At 29.7% G+C, this 19,182-nt stretch overlaps 1 protein-coding gene and 1 long non-coding RNA gene across 2 annotated transcripts in view; one reads left to right on the top strand and one right to left on the bottom strand.

Moving 5' to 3' along the window:
* Window positions 1-19,182, bottom strand: part of LOC112637840 — a 115,881-nt gene that overhangs the window by 73,317 nt on the left and 23,382 nt on the right. The window lies entirely within an intron of this gene.
* Window positions 17,494-19,182, top strand: part of LOC105250424 — a 56,516-nt gene continuing 54,827 nt past the window's right edge. Inside the window, exon 1 of the mRNA XM_011256515.3 lies at window positions 17,494-17,788. Coding sequence (XP_011254817.1) covers window positions 17,698-17,788 — 91 coding nt within the window. The 5' untranslated portion in view covers window positions 17,494-17,697. The remainder of the gene's footprint in view (window positions 17,789-19,182) is intronic.

The raw sequence follows: 19,182 nt of genomic DNA, 5'->3' as shown, positions 1-19,182 counted from the left end.
TGTATGTGATTGTAAGATTTTATTTATATTACAGCTAGATATTTTAATGAAAAATAGAAAGAATTGTGTGTGTGTGTGTGTGTGTGTGACACAGAAGTCTCGTGCCACATAAAAAACTGAATACTATTTATTTAATTTTATAAAATACAATATGATATATAGTCTAGTAGATTAAAGATTGGAAATTTAAAACAGAGAAACCTCGATTTTCTAGGATCACGAAGTCGGATGGCCGATCATACCAGATGCGAGTCGTAATCGCTGGCATTCAAATGCCAGCTCTTTGTTTGCAGGTTTCTACATCGAGCATTACACTCCTGCAGATGGTTACCGTCATACATCTGCAAAAGCGCTATTCTTTGCATACGTCTCGCGTCTATACGAACCGCAATAATTAAACCGCACAGAATGCTTATGAATAGTGTCAGCAGAATCGCTTGGTAATCGATAGTCATTATCCGCTGTTGTGATTTATCAACAGCTATGAAGAAAACCATGAGCTAAAAAGGACATATTGATGACATATCGAAACAGGGACATCTTTTTCTGCATCATCATCTATCATTTAACATGTACATATACACTTTGAAAAGATAATAATCTTAAATGCTAAAACTAAAGACTAAACTAACGTCTAAACTAAGAAACGTCTTTGTACCTCGTATTGTGCAAATTAAAGAATCGTTTATGCCAAGTTATGTGAAGATTGTGTATTAATGTCATAGAAATCTCTTGTAACAAGTATCAATAATCGAATGACCATGGCCTCTATTCGATTGATCTTACGATTTGAAAAGCGAACACAAGCTATTTCGGATGACATGTCGTCAATCAACAACAATGGTCACGCTGACGTTGACGTCGTTGCCAACATGTTGCCTCAAGAAAAGGACGTACAGGGTGATCTTTGTCATTATAATTCGTAGTACCGCCCATAAAGACAGCCTGGCGTCACGAAATCGCGCAATAATCTCGACGTTCACGCCGTGCGAAATTGCCGGAAGGTTCTTACCTTCACTTAACGTGAATCACGCCTGTGGAATTATGCCCGTGTATTCGTCACATATAGAAGAAATGGAAACTTTGCCCTAATATTAAATATTATTGTAACGAGATGATATTCTGCAAATTTTTACGAACTTTTTCTGCACTTTTTTCAGATCAAAAATAAATACTGTTACATAGTAAGTAACGTAAACTATTATATTGAAAACAAAATATTATAAAAAGTAATTATTATAAATAATTGACTGTACTATGTATAGTGATTATCCTTTTTGATTAACTTCATGAGATTTTCCAAGAAACATTTAAATAAGTTTATATGACATTTAAAGTTTAGATAAAAATGCAAGCAAAATCAACGTTATTTCCAACGCTGACGTTAGCATGTAATCTAAACAGTCATATCTAAATCAATACTTCTTACAATCAAAAAAGTTTTTGAAACAAAGAACTGTATAACTAAAGTCTTTTATATTCCATTAAATCGTTAAATCATAAACACAAGATTCTAATATCATGTATTCCTTGAATATGTCGACATGAAACGTCGCCTGTACAATCATTCTATCGTACAGTTACATCTGTCAATTATACGGAAACATTTCGAGATGCAATCTTCAAGAGCCCTCTTCCTACACTTAAGAATGAGAAAGCCAATCGTGATTGAGCCTATATCTCGAATGGAGCGTGTAGATAGGAATCGTTCTGTCGAACATATTCGCATAAATCTTCCATAATTTCTATACTCATAAATTCAATCAGTTTTAAAAACTCTCGTTGCATTTTCAGCAACTATTATATAATTATAAATGTTACAGAGAGAGAAATTTATTCTAGTTTAACAATCAGGTACAAAAAAGACTTTGCAATATTACCTTCAAATATGTGAATTCTAGTTATAATTTGGCAATCAAATCATAAATATAACTTCATCGATCATAATTATAAAAACTTTTAGTGTCTGAACTAATAACTAACGTGAAATCATAAAAATAACCATTGTGATATAGTTGTTATAATTTTATAATAGTTATATGCATATGTAAAAAATTATTTTTATTATAATATAAACATATACATGTGTTATTTACATATATAAACATATATATGCAAATAACATAATTAATGTACCAATTGCATAAATTTATAAACACCAGGAAAAAAATATTGCTTATCTTTAATTAAAATTATTTTTATTTAATAAAAGTTATCATTAATGAAAATTCCATAAAACTATTGCATCTTGTTTATAATGAGTCTAATAATATATGATTATAGCAATATACTAACATTATAAATATTCAACAAATAATATTCGATGATCTTCTCATCCACGGGAAAAAATATGCATTTGGTCAGACATCGGAGATGTACATACGTCGGATAATATTATATTTATGTCACTGATTGATTTCGCAATGATGCTGTCATTCTACAAACAAGAAAAATATGCCGCTGTCTGTCGACAACTCTGGAATTCAGAAACCCAGAAAACGCAACCGGTAGCCGGTGAGTCGAGTTCCGATTCAATAAAGTGGCCGACAGTGTAACCTGTAGGTTAAGAATCTCAATAAAAATTCTCCGGAAAATTTCTCTTAAATATAATTACTATCGATTAATAGTGATGGCGCAATTTGTCTACGTTATAAAATAAGCGATCCTCTTTTTCATCTAAAGATTTTTTATTATTCTTACATTCGCTTGTACTTGCATATATTTATAAGTTGTTAAGGAGCAATAATTTATAATAAACCTGCATTGAAATGCGCCTATTTTATAATATAAAAAGTGAATCACAATTTGAAAAATTTTTGAACATATGTTTTAATAAATTTAAAATTAATTTTTTTTTTCCTTTCTTTTCTTTAATAGAAAAATTAAAGAAAATAATCAACTGTCTTCGCAGCTATTTTTAATTGTGTTTTATCATTTCTTAATCGCAACAATTGTGTACAGGAATGCAGAATTAAATACATGAAATTCATAATTCATATAAATCGAATAATATATCAAACATCGAGTCATAAAGCAATTATACAAACAGAATCCAAATCATTTGTCACTTATCAAAAGAATCATTAGTTTTATCACGCTTGATGTTTATCGACAGAGAAACGTTAACAATCCGATACAAATATTTATATTTCGACGACTAAATTCTCTTTCTTAATATCATAACTGCCAAAAAATCTAATAATTATTACAATTATATTATCTCTGATCGTACAATAATTAGCCGTCAGAAAAATCACAGGCTTGATAATTCTGATTTTCTTCTGATCTATTAGTATTATATTTCAAAGTAAATAAAAATAATAGAAGTCACGAGATATACAAAACGTTAGATGCATCGAGAAAGAACAAGGGAGTGCCGATTGAAAAGGTTTCCTTCTAAATGCCGATTCGATACAGCTAAGACTCATGCAACGCCATTCCAGATCCTCGCTTCTATCGGCATGCGTCCTCACGTATTCCCTTCGCTATCATCGATTTCTCTGATTTTTCAGTTTTTTACCCTTGCGATTTATTGCGAGATCAGAAATTTGGAGAGGTGCATCGAAACCGTCGCGTTGATATCGTCCGTACACGATTCATGCATGGTTATTATGGTTCATGTATAATCATGATCACTCATTACGTATAAGCGAGTCAGTATTATCTTGTTAATCAATCGAGTATCATCGAGCGATGCCTATCGTCCAGCGATATTGTCTAGCAATATTATTCTTGGCAGTTGGTCATTATATCGATGCTTTTATCGATGAAATCTCATCTGATCATCTATGTTCTATTCTACATATTAAACACACTACGAAAGATATTTTATTCATTAAATTCGCAATACTAATTACGATGAATAATTATGATGAATAATTCTACGAATAATTGCCAAATATTAATGTAACGATATGAAAAATGCAATTACTACAAAAAAAATAGATATTTCGACACTTTCGAAGTAAAATAAATTTCGCAAAAAAATTAAAAATGCAACATCGAAAATAAAAAGTTTAAAAATATATTATTAATTGGTTTTAATTAGAAAAACTTTAAAGTAATATCATAATATTTCTACATTCAAAAACACACATTATTTTGGCCAGCGAAATTAATTGTGCTTATATACGTCTCGTATTTATAATGTGTACGATTGTATGGAAACATGTACAATGAATACGAGATCGCAATAATTAAACGCAGAATGGTTATGAATAGCATCAGCAAAATCCTGTTTAGCCATGTATCATCTCGCGAATTATATATTTGTTCATTAATTTGAAGATTATCCTGTTAAAAAATAATTAAGATGCATGCGTGAGATAATTGTTGACTGCATCCGCAGCACGATTATGACGTGATTGAGCGTTTGAGGTTGAAAGCTATTGGTTAAGAATTCACGAAGAAGTTGTTTTTCTCTCGATAAATGTACAAGTACGTCAAGCGATTAGTATGCTTCGCGCGTTAAGCGCTGAGAGGGAAATACGTTCTTGCACGTGAGCACAATGATATAAACTTATCGGGGCTACCATGTAATAAACAAAAGATCGTTTGTGTCTTGGCATTCAAATTAACGATCGGGATCGAGCATCGTAGCTGAAACTGTATTTATACTTTGGCACTCGAGTCTTTGGCACGCGGGTGAAAGACAATTGGAAGAGGGAGCGTTCTGGCATTTGAGACGGTGATTGTTGGGAATGCGAGTTAACTCTGATATCTATTTCGTGCTTTTTTTATCCTGCAACGGTGGCGTTATAATATCATCATTATGATAATGAGACACTCGCGAGTAGGCACGAGCGTGGAGGCATCGACCTGTTCCGTTTTCAAGGAGAAACTAGGAAGCGACTAGGAGTCTTCTTCTTTCGCTTAACGATGACGATCGATGAAGTTGTTATCAATAGCTGCGCTGATTTACTAGCAATAATTTTGTCAATTGGATGTGCACGCGAGAAGAAATTGGAAAGCCAAGTGGAAAAGGAGGTTTGCGTTGCTACACGTGTGAAAGCCGGACTAATGAAGGAAGCGGTTACGTTTGGTGAGGAAAATATGCGAAACGTCTGGCAATTTGAGGCATCGTGTATCACTCCGTCCATGATTATATCTTCCTTGCTGGTAATAAACGAAATTTACCCGGCATAGTAAGACATATTTGTCTCATTAATTGTACTTTCACTTTTACTCAGTCCATGCATATTAGAATTCTTCTGTTTCCAAGACAATATAATTATGTATGGAAATTTATCTTAATAATTATATAATTTATTTTGTTAAATTCACCTGCCAAGAGGTTGCTTTGTCGGGGCTTATAATTCAATCAAGTGGTACCTAAATTTGCTATAAAAAGTGTCACGGTTTAAAACGAAGTCTGTATTTCACTCTTGCTAGAGATGAAAATATCGTCTTCGATTATGTTGCGCATCTTTTACAAGTTTACGGTTAATTTTTATGATAGTGGCATCGCCAGGTGACTCAGCAAAAGCATATATTCACGTGCTAAAATAATAAGCACGTAAGTGGAAGCAACACGAGATGTAAGCGTCATTGACCAGTTCGAATTAATCTTTCGCCGAAGACAGAAATTATTGCTTAGGCTCAGCTTAGTAGCTCTTTATGACCACCATGTAAGTACTTCTATACCGTGCAAGTGCTAATTATGTCTTGCGTGGATCGCGACCTGCGATTTTTGATCTCTTTGCGCTTTATGTTGCGTATGTTGTCCGTTCGACTTCGTTTTATCGTTATATCGTGCCACAATTTATATGATCGTATTTCAAAGATAAATCATGTGTAATGTTGTTATCATTATTATTCCTTAGTTACGGCATCGTTCTTTTATCGATTGCCATAGTTTTTACTGATAGATTGCTACATGTGTTTAAAGATGTTTCTGTCAAATTCCATTTGATTGCATTGCGAAGATTTATTTTTAACATTTTTATTAAAATACACTTGACTACATTATTTAATTAAAGATTGTAATTTAAATATTAATAAAATGTAACAGTAAATAATAAATAATAAATGCTGAATATCTAAATCATATATGTGTATTTATTTAAAAATCACTTCTGTACGATTCTAATAGATATCACATTTATGACGTAAATTCATTAGCACATAAATATCATATTCAAAGATGCTTCTATCATCAAATACAATCGTACATTTATTTACAATGTATGTAAGACAAATATTAAAATAAATCATGGAATACTGTTATTGCCTACAAAAATTAAAAATTTTTAGTATAATTCAATTCAATTTATTTTCCTGATCGGGAACTAAAGATTACTGTTTAATCTAGTGTATAAATAACTATATAATAATAATACTGTCGTCTTTTCTCTTTTTTTTTTCAAAGATGTTGAAAAGTTCATGCGACAAGAATTCTCTGTATGAGATGCATGGGAATGTTAAATATACAGGTGGCTTTGAACACTTGAGCGTTTGATATGTCATTAATATACGACTCAAGCAGCTCATGCGGCTGTTAGGTAAAATATACAATGGTGAGAGATGTGCATTGACCTATTCAGCGCCGGATTCACTATGGCTGTTTTAATGGCGAATCGACAAAGACTCATGCACCTTCTCCATCGCTCGTGCAAGCCATAAGCCGGTTAACGTCACGTGAGTATAATTCAGGAATCTGTTGTATTTATATGTCAAAGATAAAGATAGAAATTATTTTGCATTATAGAAATCTAATTGCGTCAAGTATTATTAGATACATTATATACTTGAATGTAATTTGTTTTATTATTTTTGCATATACAGATATAATTATCATAATTTATAATTTTTTGTATTGAATCAATCTTTATAAACTTAATTAAAGCTTATATTTTGTTGTTAATCACAATTTTTCTTATTTTTTGATCAAATCATTACAACTTTAATTGGTTTTACAAGATACTTATCATAGAAATCAAATTATCTTCTATCATATCTTCTAACTATTCTCAATACTTTTTTTAAGTAATTTTTTTATTTAACATTCTATGATATTTCAAAAATTTGAAAAAATTAATTCTTCTCGTAGTTCACCTTTTCAATAATCAATCAAAAATTAAAATACGATCATAAATTATTTACATAAAATTTTGGGAGTTCTAATGTTCATGTATGAATTGCATAATTAACCTTTGAATTAAAGAGGCATTATATTTTAAACATATTAATTTTTAAATCGAACTGAATTCTGTAGTCATTGTTATTGCCTCATTAAATGGCATTAAGATTTTAATAAATGAAATAGGAAAATATAGTTTTTATATCTAGTATTATTAAACGCATTAAATTATTCTGAATATTTTAGTTTCTTTTAAACGTGCGTGTATTGAGATAAATTAGTAATTTCATCAATAAGTATTAATAAGTATCTTAACATTCTCTTTTACTATCTCGCCTTTTCAATCATTGTTTTGATATGTAAACGAGATTTAAAGAAAAGATGTTCAACAAGATTTCCGCCCGTCTGTCATGTGATAAAAGGAGAATCCTTGACAAAAAATAAATGTTGTTGCGCTATATTCCTTTCTAAATATGATCTTTGAAGGATTGCTTAGACACTTGTTAGTCAAATGCGACCGAAAAGCAGTCGTCATCGTTTCTTGTGAGAAGAAAGCTATGCTTTACCTTGTCGAGAACATGACATCTCTGACCCATCGATCGTTCTCTGCAATGGAAGTAATCAGTGTTCAGTGAAAGCATTATATTCACGTATTTTACACCATACAACAGCATACATGCGCACTCAGGAAACGACGCTTTCCTATAATGACAATCCGCTTTTGCTGCACGACGCAACGCAATTCTCAATCGGATAAAAATTTTATTGCACAATTACATTATAAACATGCTTGACTTCACTTGAAAATGAACTATTATAATGCATAAGTTCTTTAATAATTCCAAAAACACATTAGTGTATATTATAAACATGGATAAGCATGTGAAATTTAATTATTTCCAACAGAACAATTACTTTTAATTATAAAGATATTAAGTGTAATTCTTTTTCAGTTTCATTACGTATTTTTTTTGTTATTATATTTTCTACAAATTATTATATCCTATTATTTCTATAATTATTGTTTATCATATTCTACAAATTATTATATCCTATTATTTCTATAATTATTGTTTATCATATCTATAACGTTGTGTAAAATTATTACATTTTTTTAGAAAGTGAGAAAGAGTTTTTTTATACAATCGCACATATATTAAATTTTAATTCATTCAAGAACTTTAACCTGTTTATATATTCCAAGCATTGTAACGAGTTAAATCGAGGAATTACATAAGATCATCCGCACACAATAGATCAGATTGCGTAGGTAAAATCATTGTCGCACTGGATGCCAGATAACTCTTAGTAGGCAGGTAAGCACGCACTTGTGCGCGCGTGTATTATGTAAACACTCCGGAAATATAATTACGCAACTGGCAAGATTCATCGATATCAAACTACCAAGTAAGGCATGAATGGTAATGACATTCGAATCTGCTACTGTTGTGCCGATTGATTTAACATTTCCAATACTGCTGAGTCATACAATATCGTTAACGTAAAAATGTTATTAATTATTTTAAAAAAATAATAACGAGTGATGAAAAACTTATATGCTATCGAATTTTAGAATAAATTAAAAAAATAACTAGATGCATATAATTAATAAATATATACTAATAAACATATATTTGAAATATATTGTATTCAAATCATAATTAATTTGGAATATATGCGAAAAAAATAAATATATTTACACACCACAAAAAATTAATACACGAAATATACGATAATACTTTAAGCAGGCAGTTAAGATTAATTTTGCTGTTTTGTCATCAATAGGATTACAATAGAGTACCCTGTCAGGTGAGTAATGTTCGTTCTTGTGATTGCCTTACGATACTGTCACTCTTATCCCGGATTACTATCCCATAAAGCAATTACACATATTGGATGCTGTTTTGAGAGGCAAGCAAGACAATGATAAAGCAATATCGAACTGAATCAAACTAAAGAGAATGCATACAAGGTCAGTCTACGATCCGGTCAAGTCGTACATACAAAGCTCATTGACGTTACCAAGAATTTATCGAACCTAGTTTTAATCAGATCACTGTGCCGTTATTGCGCCCATAACGGTGAGTGTTGTAATTTTCAGGATTACATAGTAAAAATTCGATATAAATGTATCAAGGATTTATGTGTGACCGACATCGAAATTTGAATTAGAGCTTTATATACGATTTATTTATAATATTTAAAACCGTTGCTGACGATAATTTGATAATTACCGAAGTTTGACCATCAATAACAATCTAATATAAGTAAAAAATAAAGAGTGTTAGCTATGATGAACGTAGAAAGAATGGCAAATGCCGAACGAATATTAGCTCATGAAACACTGTAGCTATTATTGAAATGCTTCGCTTTTGCGCAATGTAAGCGCACTCGAGGATCGGTCGCGTTTAATATTCATCGGCTTACATGAATATATTTGTTGTATCATTATCTGTATCAGCATTTAAAAAGACGTGTACTTCGAAATGGATAACTTCTTTAATTCAACACGTACTGTTCAGATAGACATCAAGATGTTTTTGCACTCATAATATGTTCACCCTAAAATTTTTATATATTTATAACTAATATAAAATATAGATTAAATTAATAACTATAAACTGATAACTTTAAGTTTCTAAATTTAAATATGTTTCTAACTTTAAATGTGCATTTCGATCATCACGTGCAAGAAGGTAATGTAGATAAGATTTATTAATGCAATCAATTCTAAAGATTAAATGTAATTATTTATCATTTATAATGCTATACACATCAATAATAATAATAAATGAAAACATTCGCACACATAAAATCTTGTAACAATCGATTTATCATTTCGACAGTTCATTGTAGAATAATGCGCGCTTTTACTCTCATTTTTATGACTACAGGAGGGGTTTGGCCTCAATACTAAAAGATCTAGAACAAAGATATAATACGTTGATTGCATTAGCCGAAAAATTTTTCGTTCTCTTTTTGCCTATTCTCTATTATTTTTATCTAATTCAGGCGATCACAACATTACATGTATAAAGAAAATATTATTCACAAGTTTTTATTTGCGCGAAGCTATATATATTTAATTTAACTCGCTTAATAAAACCAGTAATGCATAAACCAGTAATGCATAAACTTTGTTTCTATTTTATTAACACAACAGATTTCGAAAAAATATTTTATTCAAAGAAAATTGTATAATTTTTTTATTTCGTCAAATTATATTCGTTAAGTTATGATGACAAGTCACGCAACGTAAAGCACATATTTTAAAAGAAACTTTCGCATTAAGGTCACATCCACTTGTTATTATCTTTATTATGGCAATTTTTAAAATGACAATGATATTCGTTCAAATTATACGCACAGAAGCGCTAAAGCGACGAAAGACATGTAATTAGAAACAAAGAATCACAAGATTTTAATGAAAATTATATATATGTACACGAAAGCAGGATGTAAATCTCAGAATTGTACAAGAAAAAGGTGAATAATACATAAAAATTATTAAAGATTCCTGTATATAGTTTGAAAGCAAAGACGTATAATGTAAAAGATGTGATTAAGATAATCCTCTCGTGAAAAAACCTCTTACGAGGTGTATAACTGCATAATAGCTATAGCGATAACGATCATTAATAACACATAAGTGATGAGATAAATATAACGATAACATTATTCAGTGTTCGCATTCGACTACTCTAGTACGACTGGTCGTCGTATCAAAATTCATTAGTTCACTCTGGCGATTACTCTCCTTCGGGAAAACGAAATCGAGACTGCATTACACGAAGGATTAATAGGTGAAATAATGATCGATCACGGTAGATCGAACATTCGGAATGTCTGTCTTTGAAAACGGCAAAAATAAGCTGGTAAATATATCAATCACAGATCAATCTGGACACAAACAGCGATACATAGAAGTTGCGCCCTGGTTGCAATCACGTATCTCAACCGAGTCCCATAAAATTTTCCATTTTTATCGTAGCCTTTCAACAAGCTTACCGAAGAAACAAGAGAGGGAGAGAGACAGAATGTATGTCCTCAGATCATTACCGCGATAGATCATTGATCTGTGTTTAGCCCGCGATAGTAAAGTTTCTCACTCGCCATTTGTGGACGTATGTACGAATTTCGAAATCGCACGATTATTGAACATTTATCTTGGTGAGTTAACGAGAAAATTATTATTGAGAATTTCTTAATAATTAATTTGAAAACCAAAATTTAATTTTTTAATCTTAAGTAAAGTTCTAATAATAATTTAGCTAACTATCCAAATTCCGACATTTTATCTTTAGTACAAATAAAGAAAAGAATATTTTGCGGAAAGAATTTAAAAAAATATCTATGTCTTATCACTATAATAAACATTTTGATCGAACGCACATCATAAATTCATTATCGTATTATTTTTCAATTACTTTCTTGAGATGATATAAAAAACTACGAAAATGCATTGCCGATTATTAATCAGATAAAAATATTACCATGAATATCTAAAATTTTCAGTCAACAATATTTCATTCGTGAATCTTTCATAGTAGATATTCTGAAATACTGACATACAGTCATGCATCGAAGAACTCGAACGATTGCATGAACAATTTACGATCTATAATATATCTCGCTCCGGCTATTAATAATATGCTCACGCATGCAATCTGCATTTTTAGCAAGAACATCTTTTAATCATCAGATAATCAGGTGACAGTTCTTAGTAAATCGACTTTCTAAATCATTTTGAGAACTTTATAATGTCTTAACTTAACACGCCATCAAGATTATCTGAGATGACTTTAATTTATTGTCGATAAATATTTATTAATCTTATTGTATTATCATTGCATATCTTGCTCCTAAAATTAAAACAAGTTAATCAATCGACTGTCGCAAACTACACATGTATTTTTCTTGCGCAAAGTATAATCAACAATCTCCTATATCTAATACTAATAATATTTATTTAAAGATATCGTATGTGTCCACAAATACCCTCAAGCAAAGAGTGTAGAATATCTATCTTAGACATATGAATGATATTGTCGTGTACGAGAAGGTCCCGTGAATATTTAACGAATCGTTCGATAAATTTAGCTTGAGATGTTATCAAATTCTTCCGATGAACGCTTGATTGCTATTTTAACATCACCAGTTTATAATAATATTTATAATAATATTACATAAAAAAAGAATATATACATTTTACATATCTAGATTGTTGCATATCTTATATTGCAAGATATATCGTTTCAAAAATTAATGAAACCTTCAAATTTCAAACGACACAATCAATAATTGATAATCAATTTTTTCAACAAGAATTTTGGATAAAGATTTTAATTAATTACTCTTAGTGGAAATATGTATAAGAGTTTGATACATGTATAATTTAGTTTAAATTTATTGATTATTATTAAAATGATTAAAAAAATAATCAACAGAACAATATCATAACTGAAACTTTATTTCCGCAAACTTTCTCTGAGAAAGTGATATTCATTATTCAATTATACTTATTAACAGACATTGCATGATAATGATTACAAAAAAACGTAAGTACTCAGATTTACTTAAATGGTGTGACTGTCATAGCAAGAAAAAATTATTCATGCAAATTATAGAAGAAATTAAAAATAAAAAGTATGTTTGCATTGAATTGTATATTTCATGTTGTAATTTTTTCGCTTATTATTTGGAAAGACTGAGAAACATCCGGCAAACTTTCAAGAGAAGTCAACCGGCTGATTGTTGCAGTGATATGAACGACTATAAAAAAATTATGAATAATTTAACTTACAGTTTTATTCTCTTATAATAGAATATATATATATATATATATATATATATATATATATATATAATTTTAAGCTATATAACATATTATTATTACAATATTATTGTTTATAATCATGAAATATCCATTATAACAATCTTCCATTTTGAACAATTAAATCATGCAATCACTTAAAATCAATTGACAGCAATTAATGTCAAAGAAACACAATTTATGTGAAATTATTTAAATTTTTGAAATAAAGGTCTTCATATTTTGCAAAAAAGAATTTTTGCAAATAAAAATAATTAATAAAAATGAGATATTAATGTACAACAAGATGTTCTATGTTAATTTAACACAATTTAATGTACGTAGAAATTTTTAATTTTACATATCAAAGAAATTTTTGTTGGCACATAACAATTTTAGAAATATAGTGATTATATATGCAATTTTTGTAAGAGATTCATAATTTACCTAGTCAATGATAGACGCAAATTAATTGTATTAAGGACTTATTTCTTACCGTTGCATAACTCGAGTTGAATGAATCGCAATTGAGGATTTAAAGCGATATGAACGCGGCACCACAGAAGCAAAGTGCCACGTGGCTGCGTCGATATTGCATCAACCTAAATTTCGCCAGACTTCAAACCGTGGAAGTCATTAAGAGCCGATGAAAATTTTTATAGACTTACTTTGATTAATGATAGGCGGGCGTTTAGTAAAATGAATACTTTCGTCCGAGTAAACGAGTGCTCGAATTGGCATATCCTAACATGCTTATAAATTTCATGAAAACCACATGTTACATACGTTTAAAACTAATGGAAAAACATCTTTAAAGAAACCATTGTTTTTATTTTGCTGTCGTGCGTTAACTTCAATTCTAGCATTAATTAAGATCATGGTCAAGTGTTTTGATACTAGAACTATTGCGAAAAGATCGCAATACACGAATGCAATTAAAAAGAAAAATGTTAGAATGGGAGAGGCGCAGAGCAACAGTGCCGAGTGTATGTCGACACTTCCCTTGGTGTAGCTAATTATTAAGGATGTTTGCACCACCCGAGATTAATGTGTCAGGTATCAGCACAAACTTATAGTCTTACCGAGACATTATCGGTTCGAGGGAAAGGAGACTACTGCGAAATACTGTTTAAATTAAATCACCGTTTATAATCAGAATTATTAATTATTCTTGCGATTATTATCGATTTGCCGTGTTTATGAAAGATTATAAGATATATAATTACACCGTAAAATATAGAATTACGTGAACAATAAGTGTGAAATTACAATAATATATAAAAATGTTATATTTCTTTTATTTATTGTATAATTTTATATTTGTTTTTATGTAATTTTATATTTTTTTACAATTACACAAATTCAATTTTTTGCATTAATTATAATTTCTCAATATTTCCCATAATTTTCCTTGAGAATAAATTAATATTTATTGTTGTAAGTAAATATAGATATTTTGATTAACTTATATATAATTTATATTGATTTAATACAATATTATATATTTATATTCAAAATATTATCGCGCTTTAACATAATAAAAGGCTATTTAAGTAACTTTTATGCCAATTTATGACAATCTACAATCTAAACTTTAAATCAATAATATTTGACATATATGTCGTAAAAAAATATACTTACGAGTTTATTGCAAAAACTCTCTTAACAATGATAATCTAATGACATACATGCTTGAGAGATGCACATATCATGAAATAGTTTTATTTCTCATTTGCATCAGAATCCTTTTTATGATGCCAGTGTAATGCAGAAAGCAATTACAATAGAAAATCATTAAAGAGATCATAATAAAGACGATAATATAAATACCATAAAAAGTATAAGTCTGTTAAGCCGACCTGTTAAGCCGACATATAAGATACAGAGAGAGTCTCCTGTTGTGTTAATAATACAAGATTATTAAATCCGACATTTTAAATACGAAATCATTACGTTAATTTAGCGTAATTGAGTTTAACGTAGCATAGAAATTTACCAATTCAAGATTAATCTAATTCAACTCAATATGCATGGCTAAAGTTGCAACAGTGACTGTCATATATTGATAGATACAAAATGTTACTATGATATAATCTATATTCATATTAACTTTTATATGTGCAACATAGCGTAACGTTTATGTTTCTATCGATTGTTATCTTATGCGGTACAAATTTGCAGAATTTTAGTTTTAAAAAAGCGATCACTAATCTTGTTCGAGGCAATTTTTGTATAACATTAATATGGGAGAATAACTATGTAATATTGAAACAAATTTATTAATTTTTTTAATCATTTTTCCTTGCGATAATAAATCTAATATATCTCGCATTTCATTTTCGATTTGCCTCTACGCATAATAAGAATATAGATTAAGACGTGTGAATTTCTAGTGATAAATAACGTGCTCGTAACCTCTCGTAATTTGACGAAAATCATCTGGAGATCTCTCTTCTCGCAGTCAAGAATGATTAACGATATTCAAAATAAAATCAGCTCGGCTTCAAAATAATGAGGCTTGCTAAATCGCGGAAGTGCAGAAACCGGTTCACTCGGATGATAGACAGTTTGCCGATATTCCCCTTATCTATGCTTTAGCATGAACTTGCGTCAAATGTCGATTACTTTACCATACATTTTTTTTAAATACCTAGCGGTTTAAATTTTATTATTCTCTTTATTCAAAAATTTAAATTATAATTAATATCTCAAAAATAAGTATATGTATCGTCATATATGTATATGAAATATATATATGATGAGTTATATATTTTTCTTAGCAAGGTATAATTATATCTAACAATACACAATTGTAAGTTCATTCATTAGTACATATCTACTCTATGACGTTGATGCACGATCATGAAAGTGACCTGAGTACTTCAAGCTTATGAGTTACACGGCGCTCTCCGTATGTTAGGCAATATAAAACGTACAACTCGGAAGGATTATCGAAGCTTTCGAAACGTGCGAACGAATTATGTTCAACGACCAAGGATAATGATCCCGAGTGCAGTAATGATTCATCTAGAATAGCGAGTGACCGGCAAGGTGCAATAGACAATGAATCAAACTGCAGGTTTGTTCCATAAACTAACTATTATACAAGTACGTTCCTAAAGAAAATTACCTATGAATCTATTAAATCAGCGTGAGAAAGTCATGGTCATTGATCCAGGTCATTATAGACGACAATTATCAAGCATATTTGCGGTATTTTAATATGCGTTTTACACTGATTATTTTCCTCAATTAAATCTACTTTTTTATATGACTATTTTATATAACTATTATTATAATTTGTCGTTTGTTGCATTGTACATGATTTCATAATGTTTAGTTTAGATTCTACGTATTAGAAAAACGTAAAGTATGAAAAATAGTGCTAAATTAACATATATTATAACATATATTTTTCAACTTTTTATATATTTATATATTTTTCAACTAATAACATATATTTTTCAACTTTTTCTTATATAAACATATATATCGTGTGTCTAAATGAGTCAATAACAATTCATATATGATAAATAAAAGAATTAAAAATAAAAATTTCAGTCTATTTATCGATCATCACGCATTTCCTGATTATATATTGGCAATTAATCATAGAACAATCTGCGATAATAAATACTTGCTTTAGTAATGACAGCAGCATTGTGACTAACTATACAATCGGCAGCTCATCTATGTAATCGATAGTGCAGAACGTATGTCTGTAATTCTGCACTCGCAATTATTTCCGTATATTAGCTTTATCATTGATGCTCCTCTAATCATTAATCGGAAGCAATAGTGTAAGATAGTACAAAAATATTTACTTATATATACTCATTATTAGATTCAATATTTAAGTACGATAAAGTTAAATAAAAGTTTATTGCTAAAATGAGCTTTTCTTTTAATTTATTCGAATGATCGAACTGCTAATATCGCGAAAATATACGCATCTACAAGATTTGTTTTTAAAAAAATATAATAAATCAGTAATTATTATATACTTTATACAATAAGTTGAAAAAAAAATTATAAATATAAAATAATAAATAATAAATATAAATATAAAAGTAAAAAATAGAATGAAATCATTTAATCGATAGCATTCGAACATAAATTAAATTAAATTAAAATATTTAAAGATTGAAGAGAAAATTGCATAAAGACTATGAAATAATTTAATTATCCGTACATTCTCTTTCTATCTTTAAAAAATTAATTTCCCTATCATAATATCTTTAAGCATCAGACGCAACATATTTTATTATGCCGTTTTCTATAATATTTATGATATATATTATTTCGTATTGCATTTTTCTTTTCAAAAGAAAAATTTATTTTCTTTTTTAAAAGAAAAATAAAAATTTTGGAGAAACACAATTGGAAACAATATTCTTTATTATTCCAAAACTAAAAGCAACAAATATCACACATACATATCCGTGCCACGAAATTTCACGATTGTCCGCAATTCTTCATGATATATCCAGTGACGTACATGAGAACCACATAGAATCCCCTCTTTCAGAAGAGGTGCTTTCTTGCGCACGTATAAAGCCAGTGAAAGCGCCAGGCGGCCCTCCAGACTAGCGCACAGTCCGATAGCGGTAGGAGCTCTGCCAACGTATTGTACGGTGGACGTAGATTAATACCTGGGAATCTCTCACATAAATTTGCACTAAATTTGTCTTGTTGAAGTAAGACAATTTAAAGAATTAGCCGTCGTGTGCTTAGCTATTTACGTGTTTCACGAATTTTCATCATTTTTGCCGATTTGTGATCAGGATAGCTTAGATCGGAAGTGACCATGAAGATGCACGCCATTGGAATCTTGGCTATCCTGTTAATCGTCGATACTGAGATTTTAGGACATCCTTCACAGGAGAGATTAATGCCAGGTATTTAATGTTTTTGATATGCACAAAATTCGCACATATTGCGTGCACATAATTTCTCATTTCTTTCCTATTTAAATGGGATTCATATTTATTCTCATAATGACTTTGCTTTAAAAATTATGCTAAGCAATACATGTACCTAAATTTAAAATAATATAAAGCGCAACACAAATAAGATAAATCGATATATGTTCTTTAAGAAACATTCATTTCCATTACATGAACAAAAATTATTAATACAATACATATTATAAAAATATTATTATTAAAATTATTATAAAAATACAAGTTATAAGAAAAAAAGCATTATGTCATTAGCTCACTTATTACGTTACTAATAAAGCAAAAATACAATGATCTTTAGCATTATTATGTATATATCGATTTAAAGTTCATGGTTGAATCTTGCATAATAATACAGCATCAATAATATAGCTCGCAATCAAGCATGTTCGAAGATATTATTCGCGTTTTCGGCTACAGATGTATATAGTTATATTCCTGTATGTATCTTCAACAATGGAGGATAAATTATCCATATATATGATTAATCTTTTCTCATAATTTGATGTAAACACATTTCACTTCTATTAAATTTTATTTTAAAAAATTGCAAAAAGTTAAATAAGTTCTTGAAATTATCTCTTTATATATATATATATATATAAATTATTTAACATTAAAGTTTATATTTAATCTACAATTTAGAAAGTTATATCTATAATTTCTTTTATAAAATGCAATGCAATTAAAAAGTATGTAAGAATATATATGTAAAGAAATAAAAATGATACTAAACAATGTACATATTTTTTGATTCGTAAAGTGTTGACTAATACATGGGTACTCTGTGATAATTATGGAATTTTTTTCTTTCATGCGGGTAGTATACATCAAACCTATTAACTCAAAGATTGAAATTCCGCAATTAAGCACCATAATTTTTTAAGAACGACGCAATCTTGATTTTTAACTGTTATTTTAGCTATTGTTCTCTTTTTCTTTCTATTTCGTTCTATCATAATTGTTGCGTCTGATTCTATCCCGTACAATTATGTCTCCACCCTCTCTCTATCCTTCGTTTGCGAAAGTGGAACACTTCCTTCTACAGATGCTAATCCTGATAACCTCGCAGTGTGCCGTCTCTCTGGAACGTGACAGTACTCAAAATTACTGTAGTTTAAATTTCTCGCTTCTGTCACAATTCTATGAACGACCTTTTCAACTCATTCCCATTGCTTTGCATTTAGGACTCTAATATTTGTCGACTAAACATCGGCAAAATAGGTATTACAACACGTGTCATTCAAACGCATGAGAGCCGCGAAAAGACCTGTAAACGGCAGTCTGCATAAGCACGTGAGTCTGGCTCGTCGTGAACTACGCTCACGAGA

Source organism: Camponotus floridanus, unplaced genomic scaffold, assembly GCF_003227725.1.
Source record: "Camponotus floridanus strain SB8 unplaced genomic scaffold, Cflo_v7.5 scaffold1, whole genome shotgun sequence".
NCBI lineage: Eukaryota > Metazoa > Arthropoda > Insecta > Hymenoptera > Formicidae > Camponotus > Camponotus floridanus.
This window is presented reverse-complemented; position numbering and strand designations above follow the sequence as displayed.